We start from the raw sequence: 25,241 nt of genomic DNA on the forward strand, positions 1-25,241 counted from the left end.
ATTAATTCTACATCTGTACTAATTGCAACAACGGTGTGGCTGCCACCACAAGAGAAACACCAGGGTTTATTTCTGGTGCCTGTTGTCAGAATGTGAGAACTGACTGAATATCGTTCAATTGTAAGATATATTCTACCTTGCCAATTGATTTAATTTTCAGTTCAACACATTGGAGTCATACAGAGTCGTACAGTACGGAAACAGGCCCTTCAGCCCAACCTATCCTTGCTGACCGAGATGCCCCATCTAAACAAGTTCCATTTGCCCATATTTGGCACATGTCCAAATGTCTTTTAAATGTTGTCATTGCACCTGCCCCAACTACACCTCTTCTGGTAGCTCAATCTCTAAACCCACCACCCCCTGACTGAAAAAGTTGTCCCTCAGTTTCCAACTAAAGCTTTCCCTTGTCACCTTAAAACTATGTCCCCTGGTTCTTGCTTCCCCTTCCCTGGGTTAAAAAAAAACTGTGCTGTCACCTTATCTATTCTGGTGATGATCTTATGAGTCTCTACAAAATCACCCCTCAGCTTTCTGCATTCCAAGGAGTAAAGTCTGAGCTTGCCCGGTCCCAATATCAGGACCTTGAGCAACATCCTCATAAATCTACTCTGCACCTTTTCTTGCGAATGCACAGTACTGAAGGGCACATGCTAACACTGGTCACTCTGATTCCTTTCCACCTGCAAAACATCAGCAAAACATTTGTCTGTAATGAAATGGAGACATTCTGCTTCTCATGTTAGCATACAACTATTACTGTGACAAAATTCAGTTAGGAGAAATTTCACATTGAAGTCACGGTAATACACAATGTCTATTTACACTAGCTCTCCTCTTGAGCTGAACTAACCACGTCGTGCTTCTTGTAAGTGGAAATGATAGTTGAGAAATAACAGACAGACGTTGAGGCATTCAGGTCTAAGTATTCCTCTCTTGTTAAGATCATAAGTGATAGGAGCAGAATTAGGCCATTCGGCCCATCAAACCTAACCCCATTCTCCTGCCTTCTCCCCATAACCTCTGGCACCCGTACTAATCAAGAACCTATCCATCTCTGTCTTAAATATATCCACTGACTTGGCCTCCACAGCCTTCTGTGACAAAAAAAATCCACAGATTCACCACCCTCTGCCTAATGAAATTCCTCCTCATCTCCTTCCTAAAGGAACATCCTTTAATTTAGAGGCCATGACCTCTCGTCCTAGACTCTCCCACTAGTGGAACCATCCTCTCCACATCCACTCTATCCAAGCCTTTCACTATTGTGTGGTTTCAATGAGGTTCCTCCTTATGCTTCTAAACTCCAGTGAGTGCAGGCCCAGTGCCGTCAAACGCTCCTCATGGATTAAGGGCTTCCTCAATGTGGGCTGTAATTGCTCTTTGCCTAATGCTGTGATTCTTTCAAATGATATAGACAGCGGGTACTTCTTCGGTAATAAGTGCTGTCCTGCACAATATCAGACAAACCTGGTCATTAATTGAGTGCAGAATATTTATCCTCCCAGAAGCCATGGGATCAATAGAAACACATGTGAATCCCACTCAGGAGTCAAGTGTAACGGTTTGCAATTGTAGGATCTGAACAGCCAGTGAGAGCTGTCTGCTTTGTTCAACTAAGACCTACTCTTCCACAGATGAAGATGTTCCTTATCCAAACAGAAACTTCCATTTCCCTTGTGCGTGCATGCATTGCAGCCTGAATAATGTGCTTGATTGTCTCCAAGGTAACTTGTAGTGAAATCAGCATGAAAACATCCTGTTGCGATAACACTTGCTTCTGAGGGAACAGATGTGCCTGATCCAGATGTGCCTGATCCAGATGTGGGCACAGATTCTTCACAGCATATGGTGCATCGCTGTGGTCGTCTGCCTGGTGTAGAGAGAAAACTATACCAGGTGTATCGGCCACTCGTCCAGCCAGGGTAGTTGAATTCACAACCGGTAACATAAGTCAAGGATCATGTTGTGCTGAATTATATGTCCCGTTACATGTTCCTGTTCAACATCTCCATCTTGGTCATCTCCCCGAGAGAAAACATATCCTCATTCTTTCATAAGCTACAAAAATATAACTGGCAATTGCCATGGAAATAAAGTAAAGGACTGGCAAATAAAAGAGGTCCTTTGATGCAGAAGTAGTGAACACTGATAACTACTCAGTTCAGTTAAAAGGCCTGTCCCACTTTAGGCGATTTTAAGGCGACTGCCGGTGACTAGGCTGTCGCCGACAGTTCGCCATGTGTCGCGGGCATGATCGTGAGGAGTCTTCCAAGAATCGTAGTGGATCTCAGCGCGTCGCTGAGAAATCATCTGGAGTGAAATTTCTCGGCGACAGCTGGCTTGTCGCCAGGTATCGTTGCTTATTGCGGGCGCTGTCGCATGCTGTCCCCAGGTTTGCTAGGTTTTCTTAGATGCATTTAGAAGCACATTATATTAAAATAAGTAAAGTCATTTCAAAATACCATAAAATGCTTGTGTTTAACCAATTTATTTACCGTCAGGACATTTGACAGGTAGATTGGAGGCGACAGTTTGATGGTCAGGTAAGCGTGGGAATTTCCGCAATGTTTATGGCCATCAGCGATCACATTTAACCACTTTTAAAATTAATTGTTTTAATACAGCTATTAGTAAGCTGGAAGTAAATCCAGTTTATGCCTTGTTACAGTGAAGCTTGGTTTTTAAGTAACCCATACAAGATGTTATAGTTCAAAACTCTCAAGTACTTACCGACTTGTCAGTGATTTCAGCGAAAATCAGGACGCCGGAGATGCATTGACAGCGTGGGAATTTCGTGATGTTTCCGAAGACGGTGTAATCTCGACCTGACTCGGCATTGTCGTGGTCATTGTCGTCGGGTAAAAGAAAAGTTCGGCAATCTGCTACAAATTTGAGAGTCGCCGGCAGTCTCTTTAAAATCGCCTAAAGTGGGACAGGCCCTTATGTTTATTGTCTCGTGTACCGAGGTACAGTGAAAAGCTTTTGTTGCCTGATAACTAGTCAGCAGAAAGACAATACATGATGACAATCGATCCACTCAATTTACTCAATTTAATAAAATGTTTTTAAAAAGTGGTGCTATTCCACACAAAAAAATATTTTAAAATATATATTTTTTAAGCACAAATCCATTCTTTAAAGACCTACAACAGCACAAAACCTCCAGGGGTTCTCGACCAGTAGAGTCTTGCTGGAACCTGTAGAAACCTACGTAGGATGTTGAATACTTCAATGAAACCTTACCTCCTGCCCCTGATTGACACTTCTTGGAAACAGGTGCACAGCTGGTTTACAGGAAGCACCTCCTCAGAGCACTATGGAGTTTTGCAGAAAATCCCTGATAACCTCTCCTTTCCTATTTCTTGCCATTTGCACTAAATGTCGGATTCTCAAGGGCTGAGTTCTTATAGATATCTCCTCTTCCTGTGCCTTAACTTTGACAGAAGATGCAATTTACCCAATCAGCAATCCGTTGCCCAGATCTTGTTGGGCTTCACTTCCGATAAGTTGTCAATTCCTGACAGAAATCATTCCCCAAAATTGCAAATGGCATGATGCAAACAGGAATCACTTTGGTGTTCTCCAGGGCGCTGTCTGACCTGCTGAGTTACTCCAGCACGTTGTGTCTATTTTTGTAAAGCAGTATCTGTGGTTCCTTGTTTCTACATCATCACTTTGGTTTGTTATTTTTAGAAAGCAAGTGAGGGATTTAGATCTGGAAAGGGGACTGATCCTGTTTTCAACAATGTCCTTCATTTTCCAATGGAACATCATTTATCAGTGTGCATTCTGTTCTTAAAAGCCAATCTCATTTCAGAATTTGAGGGGTTTTTAACACCAATTTGAAAGAGCCACTTAATTTATTTCCCCCTCTTTCAAACTCATTTGTTTTCGAAGCAACCTGCTAACCTGTACAAAATCTTGAGATGGGTAGATGCACAGAGTGTAAGAAGGAACTGCAGATGCTGGTTTAAACCGAAGATAGGCACATAAAGCTGGAGTAACTCAGCGGGACAGGCAGCATCTCTGGAGAGCAGGAATGGTTAACGTTTCGGGTCAAGATCCTTCTTCAGACACACACAGAGTCTCTTGCCCAGAGTAGGGGAATCAAGGACCAGAGGACAGAGGTTTAAGGTGAAAGGGAAAAGGTTTAATAGGGATCTGAGGGGTAACTTTTTCACACATATGGGGTTGGTGGGGGTATGGAACAAGCTGCCAGAGAAGGTAGTTGAGGCTGGGACTATCCCAACATTTAAAAAAACAGACAGCTACATGAATAGGACAGGTTTGGAGGGATATAGACCAAACGCAGGCAGGTGGGACTAAGGTAGCTGGGACATGTTGGCGGTATGGGCAAGTTGGGCCGAAAGGCCTGTTTCCACACTGTATCACTCTATGACTCCATCACTCTAAATGCTGTACCTCAAGTAGCTGACACCTAATGGCAACTGAGAGAATTTCCCTTCGGCATTGTCAGTATCTGTTATTAATTGACACACGGCCTTGGAATCAGCCAGACCCTATTATGTCACTCACTTTTTACAGACTTCACGCAATTTGATTTCAAATATTATATTTCCACACAATAACAGATTTCAAATTAATTTTGCTTCTTCCCAATTTACGTTTACATGCCAACAAAATCCTCTGTCAAGGTTTAAGGCATATTATAAAACATTGTATCTTCATATAAAATTGCATTGAGCCAAATATAAATCATTCCAACGTTCCAAAACAGCTACCTGTAAGAAATTAAACCCCATTTATTTCCTGAACAAATGGAGCAACAAGTTTCAAGAGTGCTGGGTTGTCATATGACCCGAAACGGAACAATTAAATTCTTACTTGCAGCAGCACAACAGATATTTGTAATAGGTGAGAAATAGTATTGGGTAGACCGATGGGACTGAAGGATGATAAATCCCCAGGGCCTGATGGTCTGCATCCCAGGGTACTCAAGGAGGTGGCTCAAGAAATCGTAGATGCATTGATGATCATTTTCCAATGTTCAATCGATTCAGGATCAGTTCCTGTGGATTGGAGGGTAGCTAATGTCATTCCACTTTTTAAGAAAGGAGCGAGAGAGAAAGCGGGGAATTATAGACCAGTTAGCTTGCCATCGGTGGTGGGGAAGATGCTGGAGTCAATTATTAAAGAGGTAATAACGGCGCATTTGGATAGCGGTAACAGGAGTGATTCAAGTCAGCATGGATTTATGAAGGGGAAATCCTGCTTGACTAATCTTCTGGAGGATGTGACAAGCAAAATGGATGAAGGAGAGCCAGTGTATCTAGGCTTTCAGAAAGCCTTTGATAAGGTCCCACACGGGAGGTTGGTGTGGAAAATTAGAGCACATGGTATGGGGGTAGGGTATTGACATGGATAGAGAATTGGTTGGCAGACAGGAAGCAAAGAGTAGGAGTAAACGGGTCCTTTTCAGAATGGCAGGCAGTAGCGAGTGGCGTGCCGCAAGGCTCAGTGCTGGGGCCGCAACTATTTACAATATATATTAATGATTTGGATGATGGAATTAGAAGTAACACGAGCAAGTGTGCGGATGACACAAAGCTGGGTGGCAGTGTGAACTGCGAAGAGGATGTTAGGAGGTTGCAGGATGACTTGGACAGGTTGAGTAAGTGGGCAGATGCATGGCAGATGCAGTATAATGTAGATAAATGTGAGGTTATCCACTTTGGCGGCAAAAATAAGGAGGCAGATTATTATCTCAATGGTGTCAGATTAGGTAAAGGGAAAGTACAACAAGACCTTGGTGTCCTTGTACATCAGTCACTGAAAGTAAGCGTGCAGGTACAGCAGGCAGTGAAGAAAGCTAGTGACATGTTGGCCTTCATAACAAGAGGATTTGAGTACAGGAGCAAAGAAGTCCTTCTTCAGTTGTTTCGGGCCCTGGTGAGACCACATTTGGAGTATTGTGTGCAGTTTTGGTTTCCTAATTTGAGGAAGGACGTCCTTGCTATTGAGGCCGTGCAGCGTAGGTTCACGAGGTTAATCCCTGGGATGGAGGGAATGTTATATGAGGAAAGATTGGAAAGACGAGGCTTGTATTCACTGGAGTTTAGAAGGATGAGAGGGGATCTTATAGAGTCGTATAAAATTATAAAAGGACTTGACAAGTTAGATGCAGGAAAAATGTTCCCAATGTTTGTGGATTCCGGAACCAGGGGACACAGTCTAAGAATAAAGAGGAGGCCATTTAAAACTGAGGTGAGAAGAAACGTTTTCACCCAGAGAGTTGTGAATTTGTGGAATTCTCTGTCACAGAAGGCAGTGGAGGCCAATTCACTGGATGAATTTAAAAGAGAGTTAGATAGAGCTCTAGGGGCTAGTGGAATCAAGGGATATGGGGAGAAGGCAGGCACAGGTTACTGATTGTAGATGATCAGCCACGATCGCAATGAATGGCAGTGCTGGCTCAAAGGGCCAAATGGCCTCCTCCTGCACCTATTTTCTATGTTTCTATGTTTCTATGTACACGTAACACTCTGCAAAGCACATAATGAACAAAAGGAGGTTTGGTAGGCATGAATTCCCTTTGTCCTGTTGTCACACCTTATACTTGTTTTTCTATATCCATTCCCTTTGTCTTATTTTTACACCTTATACGTTCTTATCTATACACTTCCTTATCTAAGTACCGCCCACTCCCCTGACATCAGTCTGAAGAAGGGTTTGGACCCGAAACGTCACCCATTCCTTCTCTCCAGACAGGCTGCCTCTTCAGCACTTTGTGTCTATCTTCAAAAGGAAGTTTGGTAAACATATATAAAACAAACTGGCGAATAAATAAACGGTAATAGTGCAATGTCAAATATAGTCGCCCAAATCTATATAGTTCAGAGCCTGACCCTTTGTGTCCCTCCGCCACTTTGTTTTCTTGCGATAGACAGTTCTACATTAACAAGGCCGTTTTGAGGTTTCCAAGCAGTTCCCAATGAGAACTGCACAAGTTTCACTGTAGCACAACATTGTCCACACTGCTATTTGATTATCCATGTTGATGGCTATAGTGGGGAATGCGACCGGGTGCTGGCACAATACGCAACAGTGCATCAAGAGACGGGATGTCTAATTCCCAGGTGTGAATGTGTGAGGGGGTCAGGTGTAACGGAACCCCAGAGCAGACAGTCAAAAATAGAGAAAGGTCATGCACAGGAGAGACAAACTACTGAAGAGACAACAGGCAAATTCAAGCACATATCCAGCAGGAGAAAAATCATTGGTGCAGACTTCAGAGAAAAGACTGGGTATTGTGTGTGTGTGAGAGAGAGAGAGAAAGTGGGAGAGAGAGAGAAAGAGGGAGGCAGGATAGAGGGGAGAAAGAGAACAGGAGGGTTCAGAGAGAGAGGCAGAAGAGGAGGATTGAGGGGTGAGGGGAGAGAGCAGGAGAAAACAGAGAGAGTGGGAGGAAGAGGGAGAGAGGGGAGGGTAGAGGGGGGCAGAGAGAGAACAGGAAGGGAGGCGAGGGAAAGAGTGACAGAGACAGGGACGGGGACAGAGACAGAGAGAGAGAAAAAGAGAAAGATAGAGAGAAGAGAGAGAGGAAGAGAAAGAAAGAGGGGGGAGGGAGAGAGGAGGAGAGAGGGGGAGAGAGAGAGAGAGAGGGAGAGGGGGAGAGAGAGAGCGAGAGAGAGAGAGAGAGCGAGAGAGAGAGAGAGAGAGAGAGGGAGAGGGGGAGAGAGAGAGCGAGAGAGAGAGAGAGAGCGAGAGAGAGAGAGAGAGAGAGACGGACAGACAGAGACAGAGAGACAGAGAGAGAGCAGGAAACAAAGACCACAGGAACACACTGGCATTGCAGAAAAGAGAAAGAAAGAGACTGACAGCAAGTGAAATCAACTGAGGTCAGTGCAACAGATTGGGAATGACAGAGGGTGGGAGGTGATCTGCTGCATGTAAACTTGTGGTTTTCTTTCAGTTTGTTTCATTTTATTTTCAGCAGATTTTTCTGATGAGTAATGGATCTGCACACTCTGCTCTCCTTGCTCCAGGGTTGATCAATGCACCACAATCACAAACATTCTGTTAAGTGGCAATTAACTGCTAATCACTGTAATGTAACATGGACTGTAAATATCATAGGAGGTGATCTGATGGAATAGCACAGGTGATGCCATGAACCTTACTGAGGCTCAGCAGTACAGCAGACAGGCCAGGCTTTGCTAGCAGAACTCCAAGACCAGATCGCTGTGTCGCATTCAACAAGAAGCAGCTGGTGTGATTTCTAATGCGCTTGGGGTGATGATTTTTTTTTTAATCCAAAGGGTTTTCTCATTGGAGGAGAAAGCGCCTTGTTAATTGACTGCATATGATGTGTTCAGAATTGCAGCTTTTGCTTCCCTTTGTGCACTGCTAATGCAGAGCCCCGAAGAATAAATATCAACCAAACATTGCCCTAAGAATGCAGGAAGGGACTGCAGATGCTGGTTTACACCAAAGATAGACGCAAACTGCTGGAGTAACTCAGCGGTACAGGCAGCATCTCTGGAGGGAAGGAATGGGTCCTTCTATCTATTTCTATTACCCAAAGAGTGTTTATTCCCTCACTTTCAAAAAGAGTGTTGTCCACCTGTATGTGTCCTTATTTACAATTTTATCACCGTTTTTAGAAATAACTAGACCAAGTGGACCCGTTGGACCCAAACCTCTCCTGCATTGGTGCAGCATCATCTCATCCCCCCTCCTCCCTCACCTCTCCCCTTCCCACCCTCCCCCTTTGCCCCATCCCCCCTTCCCCCTCCCCCCCTCCCCTCCCCCCTCCCTCCTCCCTCCCTCCCCCTCCTTTCCCCTTCCCCTCCTTTCCCCTTCCCCTCCCCCCTTCCCCTCCCCCCACTCCATCCCCCCTCAACCCCCCTTATCCACCCTCCCCCTCCCTCCCTCCCCCCCTCTAGGAGATAGATTTAAACTTTAAAATGTGAATAACTTTAAAAAAACAGCACCGATTTCAATGAAACTTCTTCCATTAGCACCAAAGGGACGACGGTGAGTAAGATGGGCCTAAAATTGTCGTGCTATCGTGTACTGTTTTGGCTGTAGTTTAGGAACAAACAAACAAACAAATTAGAGTTTTAGTATATAGATGGTTCAGAATTCCTTCCGCATAGTGGAGTATGTTTTTATTGTTGTGATTGAATCTTCTCAAACTTCAACTAGTCAGGTATGTAGTGTAGAGGTGGTTGACTTCAAGAATTGTGTCCTGAATCCTTCGTGAGTATGGGACACATTAACAAAGAGCTCACTGGCCAGGTACAATCATACTGGGCAACATACGATGCGGGTTGTGGCCTTGCTCGTTTGTTCTCTGTGGATGAGGTTCATGGATGGAATGAGCCTCAATACTAGAAAAAGTCTTAGCTGGCGAATGAAAGTATACTTTGGTGTTATTTAAAGGGCACCTGATTGTGCTGGTTTCTTGTTGCAGAGGCAAAGCATCGATCATTCTTCGAGGCAGCTTGTCTACTGAAAGCGATTGTCCTTGTATTTGCCCCCCTCTATCCAAACGTTTACTTTCACGGACACTGTACGCTGCATACGTGAGGGTGGCACGGTGGCGCAGCAGTAGAGTTGCTGCCTTACAGCGAATACAGCGCCAGAGACTCAGGTTCGATCCTGACTATGGGCGCCATCTGTACGGAGTTTGTACGTTCTCCCCGTGACCTGCGTGGGTTTACTCCGAGATCTTCAGTTTCCTCCCACACTCCAAAGACGTACAGGTATGTAGGTTAATTGGCTGGGCAAATGTAAAAATTGTCCCTAGTGTGTGTAGGATAGTGTTAATGTGCGGGGATCGCTGGGCGGCTCGGACCCAGTGGGCCGAAGGGTCTGTTTCTGCGCTGTATCTCTAAATCTAAATCTAAAGAAATCCGGTTGCTAACGGGATCTTAAGGGTTGCACAGTGGCACAGAGGTGCAGTTGCTGTCTCACAGCACCCGAGACACAGGTTCAATCTTGACTACCGCCACCGTCTTTGCGGAGTATGCGCGTTTTCCCCGTGACCACATAGGTTTTCTGCAGGTGCTTCGGTTTCCTCTCACATTCCAAAGACGTGCAGGTTTGTAGGTTAATTGGCTTCTTTAAATTGTGTAGGATGTGGAAGTGGGGTAGCGTAGAACTAGTGTGAACGGATGATCAATGGTCGGTCTGTTTCGACGCTGGATCTCTAAACTAAACTCATCACGTGTGTGCATGGAGCTACCTAGTAGAAGCAAGGGGCTTACAATCCTAGAAAATGGTCTGATTTCCTGTAAATTGATGTTGTCGGCAAATGTTCCAAGAAACGCGAGTTGAAAAAATGAATTTTGTGTTGATTTATTGACTTTTTTGTACAAATTCCATGGCAACAAATGTTATTCTGTGTCTCAATTTTTGAGGTGGTGATTTAGTGAATTCTATAAGAAATAATTCCTTTAACCCAAAAAGCCGTAAAGTAGGGGACACCTCTACCCGAAACGTCACCTATTCCTTTTCTCCAGTGATGCCGACTGACCCGCTGAGTTGTGTGTACCAGCTTTTCGTGTGTATCTTCGAACAACTGTACAAGCTTGTTCAATGAAGATTATTTTTTCTTCCTGCCATAAGAGGATGATCTTTCCAGCTATCATCTTTCCAGTCCACCCTCAGAAGATGGGGTTTCATCCAGGCATATGAGAGATGCTGAAATTCAGGAGGTCAAATGTAAGAGGAAAGTCTACAGTAAATGGCAGGACGCATAATGAGCATTGATGCACAAAAGGATCTTGGGATGCAAGTTGTATAAGAAAATAACTGCAGATGCTGGTACAAATCGAAGGTATTTATTCACAAAATGCTGGAGTAACTCAGCAGGTCAGGCAGCATCTCGGGAGAGAAGGAATGGGTGACGTTTCGGGTCGAGACCCTTCTTCAGACTGATGTCAGGGGGGCGGGACAACAGCTCCCTGAAAATGGCAACATAAGTGGATAGAATGGTAAAGAAAAATGCTTGGTATGCTTGTCTTCGTTAATTGGGGCATTGATTAATAAAGTTGCCAAGTCTTATTGCAGTTTTTTTAAACTTTGATTACGCCACATTTGGAAGACTGTGTGCAGTTTTGGTCACCACACTGACGGAAGGATGTGGAGTTTTTGGAGAGGGTGCAGAAGAGGATTGCAAGAAGCTGCCTGGTTTAGAGCATATCAGCATACGAGGAGAGCCTGGACAAACTTGGATTGCTTTCTCTGGAGTGTGGGAAGCTGAGCGGAGACTCGACAGAAATTTATAAAATTATGAGAGGCACAGATAGTTAAGGTAGATAGTCAGAGTCATTTGTCCCAGGGTCAAATACCAGAAGGCATACGTTTGTGCTGAGAGGGGGAAAGTTTAAAGGGGGTGTGCAAGAAGATTTTTACACAGTGTGCTAGGTGCCTGGAATGCACTGCCAAGGTAGATGATAGAAGCAGATGTGTTAACCAGGCATTTAGACAGTCACGGGCGGCACGGTGGCGCAGCGGTAGAGTTGCTGCCTTTCAGCGAATGCATCGCCGGAGACTCAGGTTCGATCCTGACCACGGGCGCCGTCTGTACGGAGTTTGTACGTTCTCCCCGTGACCCGCGTGGGTTTTCTCCGAGATCTTCGGTTTCCTCCCACACTCCAAAGACGTACAGGTATGTAGGTTAATTGACTGGGTAAATGTAAAAATTGTCCCTAGTGGGTATAGGATAGTGTTAATGTGCGTGGATCGCTGGGCGGCACGGACTCGGTGGGCCGAAGGGCCTGTTTCCGCGCTGTATCTCCAAAAAAAATAAAAAATTCACATGAACAGATGGGAAATACAAGGAAGGACGCAAAGTGCTGGAGTAACTCAGCAGGTTTGGTGTGATAACCAGCATCCGCAGTTCTTTGTTTCTACACAAGTAAATACAGGGAAATGGACCATGAGCCAGCAGGTGGGATTAGTTAGAAAACCATCCTGGTCAGTGCAGACCTGGTGGACTGAAGGACCGGTTTCTCTGCTTTACAATACTATGTTCTACATTCGTATACAATTACTTCTTCCCCAACCATGATTCTCAACCCACACTGCATCTGCCTTTCCCCCAGTGACTCCCACCCATTCTCCTGACCCAAATCTTCCCTATCCTTTCTTAATGACTGTTCCAAATGGCCAGTCACCTTTTTTACCTCATCCCTGTTCCTCTCCGCTACCAGCACCACAATGATCAGCCATGATCACATTGAATGGCGGTGCTGGCTCGAAGGGCTGAATAGCCTCCTCCTGCACCTATTGTCTATTGTCTATTGTCTATAGCACCACCTCTTCCGGCTAAATTCCACCTCCCCACCCCAACCTCAACAACTTTCACCCAAGTTGATTTCCTCAGCTTAACACCACATTGGGACAGGTCGTATACACTTTGCACAAACGAATATCGTGGTCCTCACTCCCAAGGTGACTCCCTCAAAACCTTTTGTTGAGACTAACTTGAAAAAAACCCGTACATTTTTAATTTGTCACGTGTTTTAAAAGTCCATGGTAGGATTCAAATACACAACCCTGGCAGCCGGTTCAGTGGCTTAAGCACCGTGCTCCCACTCCCCTTCATGGTCATGATTTGTGCGCTGCAGTAAATCTACTCCCTTGAAACAGCCAGATGCTTTGTGCATTCAATATTAGGCCCCCATTCAAAAAGGCACCAGTCACCTCAAAGTACTGCTTTGCTTTAAGCTCATCAAAGCCGTGTGATTCGTGATGAGATTGACCTGGAGAGCGGTGATTGAGGTTCTGCAAAGGTGCATTTTCGAAGGAAACACTTGAAATCTTACAAGGTGTTAAACTTACAATGTTTAGTTTATTGTCCCGTGTACCGAGGTACAGTGAAAACGTTTTTGTGTGCCATCTTGTCAGTGGAAGGATTATACACCATTTCAGTCAGGCCACCCACAGTGTACAGATAAAGGATAAAGGGAATAACGATTAGGGTAAAATAATATTCATTACTGAAAATGGATGGACAGTTGCTGTTAGAGTCATTGTCACTGAGAATAACATAACTGATGAATGAGAGGTGATTACAACTCTTTGGCTTCAGTGTTTTTTACTTGGACCATTATCAAAGTTTTTATTGGGGGGGAAATGGCTTAATTTTTTTTCTAATATTTGTGGGAGGAGAAACATGAATAAGATGTTTTGTTTTCATGTTCAGAACCATTTATCATTAGAAAGTTACATGGATTTAAAACAAAAGCAAATGCTTTAATTTTCAAATTCTTTTTTTTTCAGCTATTTCTTCCAAACCGTTTCTCAGGTTATGTCGAAGTCCTCGGGTCTCATTATCCATCTTTCCCTCCAAATACTGATCATTAATCTTGTGTGGGGCCGAGTGAGTGGCAGCGGGCAATTCAAGTGCGGTAGCTCTATCTATAAACAAGCGCGATCTTGTCTCTGCCTGATATCTACATGTCCGTACTTCACACTTCCAGTTGCGACCACAGAACCATTACTCAAAGTGATAAGTAGGAAACTTGGCTTCCCCCCCCCCCCCCCCCTTCCTCATCCAGGTCTACATAACGGCATAGAGTCACTCCAGTTGTGAGAAGCTAACTCTGCACGGTATTGGAAATCGAACCTGGGTGTTTTTACACAGAAATATTTACATGCAGGTGATTGTGGCTGCACTAAGATTTTCTCAGAAAGTTTGAGCTGTGCTTATCTAAGTGTGATCACAGCTGCCACCCAGTGGACATAACTACAATTGGTGCTGGAGAGTGAATCGCCATTTGTAAGAGACAGAAACATAGAAAATAGGTGCAGGAGTAGGTCATTCGGCTCTTCGAGCCAGCACCGCCATTCAATATGATCGTGACTGATCATCCAGAATCAGTACCCCGTTCCTGCTTTCTCCCATATCCCTTGATTCTGTTAGCCCTAAGAGCTATATCTAACTGAGACCACTGGAATATATTTAATAGCATTTGGATTTAAATAAATGAGCAAGGACTTTGTAAAATAAAAACTTATTGCGGGATTTTGAAACTAATTATTATCCAAATGAAGGAAAAGGGGTTATAGTTTGTGTTATAACTCTCAACACACCCGATTATAAGTCATGAAAGTACACAAAGTGCTACAGTAACTCAGCAGGATCAGGCAGCATCTCTGGAGAGCATGGATGAGTGATGTTTCCGATTGGGACTCTTCTTCAGACTGATTGTAGGAGGGGAGAAGAAAGCGAGAAGAGGGGAGAAGCAGGACAAAGCGTGGCAGGTAATAGGTGGACGCAGGCAAGAGGCTTTTTGGAACAAAGGCCAGAGATAAAAGCAGAAGGTGTGAGACAGGATTGAAGAGTTGCACACTGCGAAGCTAGAGGGGTGAAAGTAGCAGGAGGGGAGGGGGCATTGTGGAGGAATAGTTGGGAGCCTAGGTGGGACACAGGGGAGGTGGCTGGTAAATATATTGGTGTGGGGAAAAAGTGAAGGTGAGCTTTGAGGGAATGGGAATTAGTAGGAAGTTACCTACTATTGGAGACTTCAATGTTCATCCATCAGCTACCCAAGCAGAATGTTTAGGAACAGCACATCATAATCCGCTTTGGTAGCTTACAACCCAACATTAAATTCTCCAGATTTAGGTAACCCCCCCAACCCCCGCCCCCACCTTTCTCCCCCACCCCTATTTTTTCTTCCCTCCCTCTTCTCCCCTGTACCACACTTAGAATCCCATCTATTTCCAGCTTCACAATGCACAACTCTTTAATCCTGTCTCACGCCGTCTTTTACCTCTGGTTCTTTGTTCCAACCATCTGCCTATCAAAACCTCCCCTCACCTCCATCCACCTATTACATGTCATGCTTTGTCCTGCTTCTTCTCTCTTCTATATTCCCTACCCCCTCCCCCTCCACAATCAGTCAGAAGAAAGGTCTCGACCCAAAACATCACCTATTCATGTTCTCCAGAGATGCTGCTTGACCAGTTGAGTTACTCCACTACTTTGTCTCCTTTTGTGTATTAATTGGCACCTGCAGTTCCTTGTTTTTACAGAAATAAATCATGTTAAATAATGCATTTTTAAGATCATAGAAATTTGAAAGAGTTTGCTTCAACTTTGTTTTTTGACGAGTATTTTTGAAGACAGTTTCTGCTAATGACCTCTGCCAATGAATCACTGCCAAGGGCTTCTCTTGCCATTTCCGCACGGAGCCCAACTGCTCCTGTTTCATATTCATGTTTCCCCTCAGCATGAGATCTGAGATAACAAGCATCCTCAGTTTCGACATGGACCTTGATGATGCCCAGTTCCCCCTCTCTCCCAGCTCTGTTAACCCTCTCCATTGCCTTTGAATTGACAGACAGTTTAAGCGGCATCAAGTGCTGCTCGAGCAGAAATGGATAGGACAGGTGTAGAGGAAAATGGGCCAAACATAGGTAGGTGGGACTACTGTAGATGGGGCATCTTGGTCGATGTGGGCAAGTTGGGCAGAAGGTCTGTTTCCACGCCAGAGAACTATGATTCCATGAGATGTACAATGTCACCGTCATCAAATGCCACAACCAATTCTGCTCCACAGACATCAATCCACCCCAATACATAGTGTTCGCGGACTTGTAACCAAAAGCCAGACATGACGACCTAGAGATGAGTTTAAATCCTGGACAGTTTTGATGAAGCAAATGTGGGATCGCTTCAAGAATTCAATGTCTGAAGATTACCTTCAAAGAGAACGGAGAACAATCGATGATCCAAATATCATGATAGATGAGAGGCATCATGATCAGGCTCTGTTGTATATTCAAAACAAGCTTGTGAATTACAACAAGACACTGCCAGTGCCACTTTCATGTGCCACTACCAGGACATGGAAGGATGAACCTTGATGGTGACAGTCCAGAATTGCTGAGTGAACTGCAGTACAATAGACCTGAACAACAGTGATTTGTTGAAGAGAAGGAGCCTCTGCTGAATGCTGAGCAAAGAGCAGTGTATGACCATGTGTGCAGCTGCTTGGAAAGGAATGTTCCTTCAATATTTTTCATTGATACACCAGCAGGAATGGGCAAAACAATTCTCACCAATTTGATCCTCTCCAAAGTTCGAGGTCAAGTTGATGTTGCTTTTGCTGTAGCATCCTCTGGTATAGCAGCTACATTGATGCCTGGTGGAAGAACTGCACATTCTCGATTCAAGCTACCCATCGAAGTGACTGATAATACAATGTGCAACATTGAGAAGAACTCCAACATGGTTCATTTGATCAGGAGTATGAGACTGATTGTTTGGGATGAGTGCCCAATGATTAGGAGGGAGAGCTTTGAAGCGGTGGACAGAACTCTTTGAGATCTATGCAAAAAGAACGATGAGCCTTTTGGCGGCATTCTTACCTTTTGTTGTGGCGATTTTCGACAACTCCTTCCTGTTGTGAAAAGGGGAAATGATGCTGATGTTGAAAATTCCTGCATCAAGAAATCCTATTAATGTTCAAATTGTTATATTTTGTTATTCACAATTTAAACTTTAATAAATCCCTTTTCCACTTGCTGTGCCCGTCAGCCGCCCATGCGCAGTAATACCTCCATGTTCCACGTCACCATGGAAACCCGACGGGCGGGAATGGCGGTGCCGCCGGCGAGCCCCTAAGAATGGAGGGGGGCGGAGATAAGGGGGGATGGAGTGGGTAACTGGGGGGTGGGAGGGGAAGGGGGGAATGGGTGGGGAAGAAGAGGAGTTGAGGGGATGGAGTGAAGGAGGGGAGGGGAGGGTGCTAGACCAAAGCAGAAAAAAACACCATTTCACAGAAAAATCGCGATTTTCAATGAGCTTTATTATTTTTTTTTTTTAAAGCCATTTATTTTAAAGAAAAAAGCGTGATTTTTGTTGTTGTTTTTCCCACATCACAATGGCAACCCAATGACTTGTGAGCCCAACGGGTCCACTTGGTCTAGTTAATACTAATCCTGGCAGTCTAAAGAAGGGTTGTGAACCAAAACATTACCTATTCATGTTCACCAGAAATGCTGCTTGACCCACTGAGTTCCTCCAGCACTTTGTGTCTTTTTTTGTAATCCAGCATCTGCAGTTCGTTGTTTCTGCAATACTAACCCTGTTCCTTGTTAAATGAATTCATTGTCAAGATACTTGTGAAATGTTGTGAGAGAACAAGTCTCCACTTCATCTTAGGCTTGTGTTCCAGATTGCAACGATCCACTCGATGAAAGATTATTGCTCAGAGCTTCTTTCAACCTCACCTTAAACCTACGGCCTCTAGTTTTAGACACCGACCGGGGTGTGTTTAAAATATCACATCGGGCAAAAATGGCAAAGTAAATATGGGGGAGTCTGAAGAAGGGCCTCAGCCCGAAACAAGTCACCTATTCCTTTTCTCCAGAGATGCTGTCTGACCCGCTGAGTTACTCCAGCTTTTTGTGCCTATCTTGGGGGAATAACAAGATTTGGCAGTCACCAGCAAACTGTGATTACCTGATGTTTGATGAAGGGTTGGTGATCTGAAATATTAACCTTGTTGATTTCTCCACAGATATTGTCTGACCAGCTGAATGATTGAGCATTTTCAGCTTTTGTTTCAGATTTTTTTAATATTTATTGCCAGCCACACTGTGAAACACCTCCCCAGCAAAAACAAAAAAATATATATTTTAAATCGTGTAAATAAACAGAGAAAAAAAGGAGCACACAAAAGAGGACAGACAAGACCATTTGTGAATGCAATTGCTTGCAATTTTTCAAAAGGCTTCTTTAGTCTTTTCTTTCCAACACTTTAACTTCCTGACTTCAAATCTTGGCTGAAAAGAAATAATGATAATTCGCATCAATATTAGTACACACTGGATACAATGAGATAACAATAATGCCAAAAATCAGCATATTTTTCCCAACTAGTACTTCAATATAATTATACTACCAAGTATTGTTGAGTGCACTTTAACATTTAGGTGGCATTGTGCTTTTTAAAAAGGTGTAAGAGAGTAGAATAAATTGCTGAAATGTCACATCTTTAGCAATTTCAATTCTTGCTCACTGCAGTAGTCCAAGACCTGAGTTCCCCTACATAGAGCCACAGTCTTACACTGTGGAAACAGGCCCTTCAGCCCACACTGAACAACATGTCCCATCTACACAAGTCCCTCCTGCCAGCATTCACCCAATATCCCTCTAAACCTATCCTATCCATGTACCTAATTGTTTCTTAAATGTTGCTATAGTCTCTTCGTCAACTACCTATCTCCTGAGGCAGCTCGTTCCATACACCCACCGCCCTTTGTGTGAAAACGTTACCCCTCAGATTCCTATTAAATCTTTCCTCCTTCACCTTAAACCTATGTCCTCTGGTTCCCGATTCCCCTACTTTGGGCAAAAGATTCTGTGCGTCTACCCGATCTATTCCTCTCATGATTTTATATACCTCTATAAGATCACCCCTTATCCTCCAGCACTCCAGGAAAGAAAGTCGCAGCCTGCTCAACCTCTGCGGACAGCTCAGATCCTCTAGTCCTGGCAACATCCTCGCAAATCTTCTCTGTACCCTTACCAGCTTGACAGCATCTTTCCTATAACATGGTGCCCAGGAACTGAACGCAATACTCTAAATGTGGCCTCACCAACATCTTATATAACTGCAACATGACGGCCCAACTTCTATATTCGTGTGTTTTACTCTTCGTGAGAAAATGAAAATTAAGTGTTGCTTCAAAGAGAAACAAAAATTCCTTCTTAATAAAGGGGGTGAGTATGTGTATACGAGTCACTCTGAAGAAGGGTCTCGACCCGATACGTCACACATTCTTTCTATCCAGAGATGCTGCCCGTCCTGCTGAGTTACTCCAGCATTTTCTGTCTATCTAGAGTATATACATGTGTTTGATCATGTCTGGGTATCCGTGTTTCTATATATACTCACATGCTATGCATGTGCTTGCGTGTGTGTGTGTGCATGTGTGTGCACGCATGTCCAACCCCATGTATGCACATGTCTGTTTTACTTTGTTGTGAATGAACATGTCTTTCTTTTAATTTTCCAGGGAAATTTGAAGTAAGATTTACCATGAGACTGTATTGGAAATGTGCAGAGAAAATGAGATGGTTCCGGAAGCGTTCAGCTATTCCACTGCTAGCTATCCTTGCAATTTGTCTCCTTTTCCTCAATCTGTTTTTGGAAGAGGACAGATATGTAATGGTAAGAAATGTAAATGGCTATGGTAACGTTGAAACTTGATCATGGTCATTTTCAGTGGCACGTTTCTAAGTGAATGAGCTATTTAATTCCATTAAGTCCATAGCCAAGTAAAGCAGCTCCATGACATAAATATTTATCTTTAAATGTGCAGTAATTTAAGCAATAAACACAAAATTGACTGAAATTTACAGATCATTTTGATTAAAACTGTTGAGAAAACCAAGGTCAAACCAAGCTACAGTGTCCAAATTGTTATCAAAGTATTGCAGGTGGTTGCTTGGTCACTGGAATCATTTCTATATCTTCCCTCTGACATTTATTTGACACTAATTTCCATTTCCCTGGTCAGAATGTGTGCGTATTCCTGACAGTTCCCTGGGTGAGGGGACTTTGAGGTCCCTCCAATAGCACTGCCTGAATGTATTCAGACCCAATAATATTAACTTGTCATGGAACGGTAGTGCTATCATACCACTGTTGGAGCTGCTGCCTCACAGCACCAGAGACCCGGGTTCAATCCTAACCTCGACTACAGTCTGTGTGGAGTTTGCTCGTTCTCCCTGCGACCGTGCGTGTTTCCTCTGGGTGCTCCGGTTTCCTCCCACATCCCAAGACTTGCAGATTTGTGCGTTCATTGGTCTCTGTAAATTGCCCCTGGTGACGCGAAAGTGGTATAGCACACAACTAGTGTGAATGTGTGATCGATGGTTGGCGGGGACACGGTGAGCCAAAGAGGCTGTTTCCAAGCTGTATCTTCAAATCATTCAGTCAATTCAATCAAAGCCAGACCACGAATCCCAGACTTCACAATGGGGATCATCCATACCTTAAACTCACCATGCTGGCACATGTTGTGAAGAACGGGGAAAATGATTCTGGCTGTCTACCCCATCTATTGCACTCGTAATTTTACACACTTCTATCAGGACTCCCCTCAAACGTCAACCTTCCAGACAAAACAAGTCAGTCCAATCTTTCCCTGTTGCTAAAACCCCCGAATTTAGGCATCATTGTGGTACCATTTCCTAAGCTCCATTTCCTTCCTGTATTGGGGTGACCAGAATTGCATGCCATACTCCAAATGCAAACCAACCAAACACCTATAAAGCTGCATCAAGACTTCCTGACTCAATGTCTTGACCAATGAAGGTAAGCATAACCTATGCCTTCGTTAAAACTCTATCTACTTGGAGTGGCACAATGGCACAACGGTTAAGTCGCTGCCTTACAGCACCAGAGACCCAGGTTCAATCCTGACCATGGGTGCTGTTTGTGTGGAGTTTGTACAATCTTCCTGTGACCGCGTGGGTTTTCTCTGGGTGCTCCGGTTTCCTCCCACACTCCAAACACATGCAGATTTGTAGGTCAATCGGCTTTGGTAAATTGTCCCTCGTGTATAGGATGGAACTAGTGTATGAGCGATCACAGGACAGTGCGGACTCGGTGGGCCGAAGGGCCTGTTTCTATGCTGTATCTCTAAACTAAGCTAAACTAAACTACTCATGTTGCCACTTTCAGCAAGTTATGGACTTATACCCCAAGATCTGTTTTACCAGAAAATCTAGGAAAGTCACTCACCTCCACCCCACCCTCAAGGTTTTGCCCCCAACCCTCCTGCCGTCCTGTAGGGAAGTGATTCTGCTCTTTTCAACCTGTATCACAGCAGTATTCTTCTCACTCCAAGAATTAATAATCCAATGAAGAATAGTCTCTTAATCACCATCCTGAGAACTGTGTGACTTAATGCTGGTTTAAGTTAACTGTTGCTGCCAACCAAGGGTTTGTTCAGTCATTTAGACCCCTTTGATGCCAGAAGCACTGTCGTTGTTGGTTCGCAGTGGAGCGGACAAAATGTGTAGGAAGCAACTACAGATGCTGGTCTGAAGAAGGGTCTCGACCCGAAACGTCACCCATTCCTTCTCTCCACAGATGCTGCCTGTCCCGCTGAGTTACTCCAGCATTTTGTGTCTATCTCCAGAGACACTGTCGATACACAGATATGCATCAATGTTGATACAAGGGATACGTTGCTGCAATGTTGATGCAATGCTGAAGAAGGGTCATAGAGTGATACTGTGTGGAAACAGGCCCTTCGGCCCAACTCGCCCACACCAACAATGTCCCAGCTACCCGAGTCCCACTTGCCTGCACTTGGTCCATAACCCTCCAAACCTGTCCTATCCATGTACTGTCCAACTGTTTCTTAAACGATGGGATAGTCCCAGCCTCAACTACCTCCTCTGGCAGCTTGTTCCATACACCCACCACCCTCTGTGTGAAAAAGTTACCCCTCGGATTCCTATTGAATCTTTTCCCCTTCACCTTGAACCTATGTCCTCTGGCCCTTGATTCCCCTACTCTGGGTAAAATATTTTGTGCATCTACCCGATCTATTCCTCTCATGATTTTGTGTACCTCTATAAGATCTCCCCTCATCCTCCTACACTACATGGAATAAAGACCCAGCCTACTTAACCTCTCCTTATAGCTCACACCCTCTAGTCCTGGCAACATCCTCGTAAATCTTTTCTGAGCCCTTTCAAGCTTGACATTATCATTCCTATAACATGGTGCCCAAAACTGAACACAATATTCTAAATGTGGTCTCACCAATGTCTTACACAACTGCAACATGACCTCCCAACTTCTATACTCAATACTCTGACTGATGAAGGCCAAAGTGCCAAAAGCCTTTTTGACCACCTTATCTACCTGTGACTCGACCTTCAAGGAAACATGCACTTGTACTCCTCGATTCCCTCGATCCCTCTGCTCTACAATACTACCCAGAGGCCTGCCATTTACTGTGTAGGTCCTACCCTTGTCTGATGTCCCAAAATGCAACACCTCACACTTCTCTGTATTAAATTCCACCAACCATTCCTCTGCCCACCTGGCCAATCGATCGAGATCCTGCTGCAAACGTTCACAACCATCTTCACTATCTGCAAAACCACTAACTTTAGTATCATCAGCAAACTTGCTAATCTTGCCCTGTATGTTCTCATCCAAATCATTGATGTAGATGACTAACAGTTACGGACCCAGCACCAAACCGTGTGGCACACCACTAGTCACAGGCCTCCATTCTGAGAAGCAACCTTCCACCATCACCCTCTGCTTCCTTCCATGGAGTCAATTTGCTATGCATTCAGCAATGCTGAAGAAGGGACCCGACCTGAAACGTCGCCTATTCATGATGCCGCCTGACCCGCTGAGTTACTCCAGCTCTTTGTGTCTTGTTATGCAGCAATGTTAATGCTCAGGTTTTCTTTAGAACTGTAAACTTTGTGGGTTGTAATTGTCAGAAATTCGATGAGTGTTTCAGGCAGATTTGAGTGAAACTGCTTATAAAGTGAAGAAAGGCCATTGATCTGAAACGCTCTCTCCACTTCTCTTTCCATTTATGTTGCCTTTCCAGCTCTGCATGTTCAGAATTTTCCATTTTAATTTAGACTTGGAAACTGCATATCTGTAATCAGAGCAGAAAACCAAGGATAGGTAAAATTTCAACTTCTAGGCTTCAATATTTAATATGTTAAAATGACATGTTTTCCCTTATTTTGCAGGAGGAAGGACGGAGGCTTTCTAGAGAAATGACTTCCCATCAACTTAACTCTGAAAAATATGTCCATACTTTCAAAGATCTAACTAACTTTTCTGGAGCAATAAATGTTACCTATCGTTATCTTGCAGGTTTTCCTATAGCTAGAAAAAGTGAGTTTGTTTCTAATATGCATGCAGTGATTTCACTCGAAGCACTTTGAGACAATCCATCAAAACAAGTCCTAGTTAAAATAAGCCTTGCTTTAGCAATAACCTTTCTCTCATGTTTTTTGTGCAGAGTATTTAACAATAGGACTCTCATCTGTCAAAAGAAAAAGAGGTAACTACCTACTAGAAACAATTAAATCCATTTTTGACCAATCCAGCTATGAAGAGCTGAATGAAATTATAGTTATTGTGCACTTAGCGGAGTTTGACCTGTCGTGGCGTGAAAATATCGTCCAAGACATCTCCAGAAAATTTGCCCACCACGTTATTTCTGGTCGACTGATGGTTATTCGTACTCCCGAGGAGTACTACCCTAGTTTAGATGGCCTCAAAAGAAACTATAATGATCCAGAAGATCGTGTGCGATTTAGATCTAAGCAGAATGTAGATTACGCTTTTCTACTTAACTTTTGTGCTAATTTGTCAGACTACTATGTAATGCTGGAAGATGATGTGCATTGCTCTAAAAATTTCCTATCTGCCATTAAAAAAGTAATTACCTCAAGAGAAGGCTCCTATTGGGTGACACTGGAGTTCTCCAAGTTGGGATATATAGGAAAGCTCTACCATTCACGTGACCTCCCACGACTGGCACAGTTTTTATTAATGTTTTATCAGGAAATGCCATGCGACTGGTTACTCATTCACTTCCAAGGATTGCTCGCCCAGAAGGACATCATCCGGTTCAAGCCTTCTTTGTTTCAGCACATGGGATATTATTCTTCCTTCAGAGGGACTGAAAACAAACTTAAAGACGATGACTTTGAAGAGGACTCCTTTGATATCCCTGACAATCCGCCTGCAACTCTTTGTACCAACATGAATGTGTTCGAGCACTATGATCCCAGTAAAGCGTACAGCAGCGTAGAGGAATATTTCTGGGGAAAATCGACTTCCGCTGGAGATTACTTCGTTATTGTACTTGACAAACCTGCTAAAATTGATAAACTGAAAATCCAAACGGGCACGGATGATAGACAAAATGACATTCTGCATCACGGAAGGCTGGAGGTGGGCCAGCACTTGCTGAGGGTGAGAAAGGAAAAGCATTGTTCTAGCTACACTGCACTGGGGGAATTTCAACGTGGAAACATTGAGATAAAGAATATTGGTCACAAGGTTAAGTTTGACATTCACTGCATCCGAATACTGGTAACAGAAAATCAAAAGGAATGGCTGATTATTAGAAGTATCAGCATTTGGACCAGTCTGACAACCATTTAGAAGGTTATCTCATAAGAATCGATGAAAAGGCTTTTGTAAATCAGACTACAAAATCAAGGCAGCTGCTCAAAAGTTGTGTACACGATCATAATAAATGGTTTGGAATTGAAGTACCTTATTTCCTAACTAAAAACCCAAAAGGTTCATTATGAGAGAGGACTAGCAGTGTACTAGAATAATTGTGAAACTAAAATGTGCGATTCTCCTGACGAATTGTTTAAGCAACTCATCTAGATTTCCTAACTGCTATTTAGTGGATGTCTTGGCAGCAGAGGGAAGGTCTGGACAAATTATCAAGAATTAGTATTGTCCCACAGTATAAATTCAAACATTTAAGTTGATCCATTTCTTCTGCTATTTTAAATTTCCCAAAAGCATGTGACAAAAATTTAACATAATTTAATCTGAGGAACAGTTTATATTCTGCAGCATTATTTTTTCATCTGGTCAAATCTTATTTTCACTTTATATGTGTAACAGAATATCGATCTTGTGCAGATTAAGTATCAGACTGCTTAAATTATTTTCTGCAGCAATTGAAATTTTATTGATGAGATATTCATTCTGAAAGTCAATTTCACAATTAAGATTATCAATATAGTGGAACATTTCTTGTTGGTTTCTTTATATGAACAAAATTGATGTTCTTTAACAATGTCACATTTCAATAAGCAGTAATCCACTGTGCTTGATCTATTAAGACAAAATGATTGTCTTTCTACTCAATGTAAAAAATATATAGTAATTTAAAGCCAAGAATAATTTAAAAATGCAAGCCGAATGTCCAGTACAAAAGATTTTGGATTATCTTGAAGGGAATTTGAAAACGAAAATTCCTAAAAGTATATTTATTTTTGTACGTTATCAATGTATTGTAAATCAATTAGAAAACTTTCAATTTTGATTCTTTTTGAAGATTACTCAGTCATTATGAGTTTGCAGCTGTAAAGACATAACAAAAAAATCAGTTATTGTCTTATATAACAAAAAAATCATTTCTTTCTATTTGCAATTTTCATTAATGGATTTTATTTGATTTGGGTCCTCGCCACCTGTGAATGGGAAATAATTGCTAGTATA

At 43.3% G+C, this 25,241-nt stretch overlaps 1 protein-coding gene across 3 annotated transcripts in view; it reads left to right on the forward strand.

Moving 5' to 3' along the window:
• mgat4c (mgat4 family member C) overlaps positions 1-24,605 on the forward strand; it is a 391,818-nt gene extending 367,213 nt beyond the window's left edge. For 2 of the 3 annotated variants that reach the window (XM_078416632.1, XM_078416630.1), the window contains 3 exons: positions 19,009-19,163; positions 22,733-22,880; positions 23,008-24,605. In XM_078416632.1, the coding sequence (XP_078272758.1) occupies positions 19,032-19,163; positions 22,733-22,880; positions 23,008-24,161 (1,434 nt within the window). In that variant the 5' untranslated portion in view covers positions 19,009-19,031 and the 3' untranslated portion in view covers positions 24,162-24,605. Of the gene's footprint in view, positions 1-7,789; positions 7,863-19,008; positions 19,164-22,732; positions 22,881-23,007 lie in introns of those variants that run through there. The other variant, XM_078416633.1, reaches the window with a different exon arrangement.
• The last annotated feature ends 636 nt before the right edge of the window (positions 24,606-25,241 follow it).

The sequence above is a fragment of the Rhinoraja longicauda genome, chromosome 20 (genome assembly GCF_053455715.1).
Source record: "Rhinoraja longicauda isolate Sanriku21f chromosome 20, sRhiLon1.1, whole genome shotgun sequence".
NCBI lineage: Eukaryota > Metazoa > Chordata > Chondrichthyes > Rajiformes > Arhynchobatidae > Rhinoraja > Rhinoraja longicauda.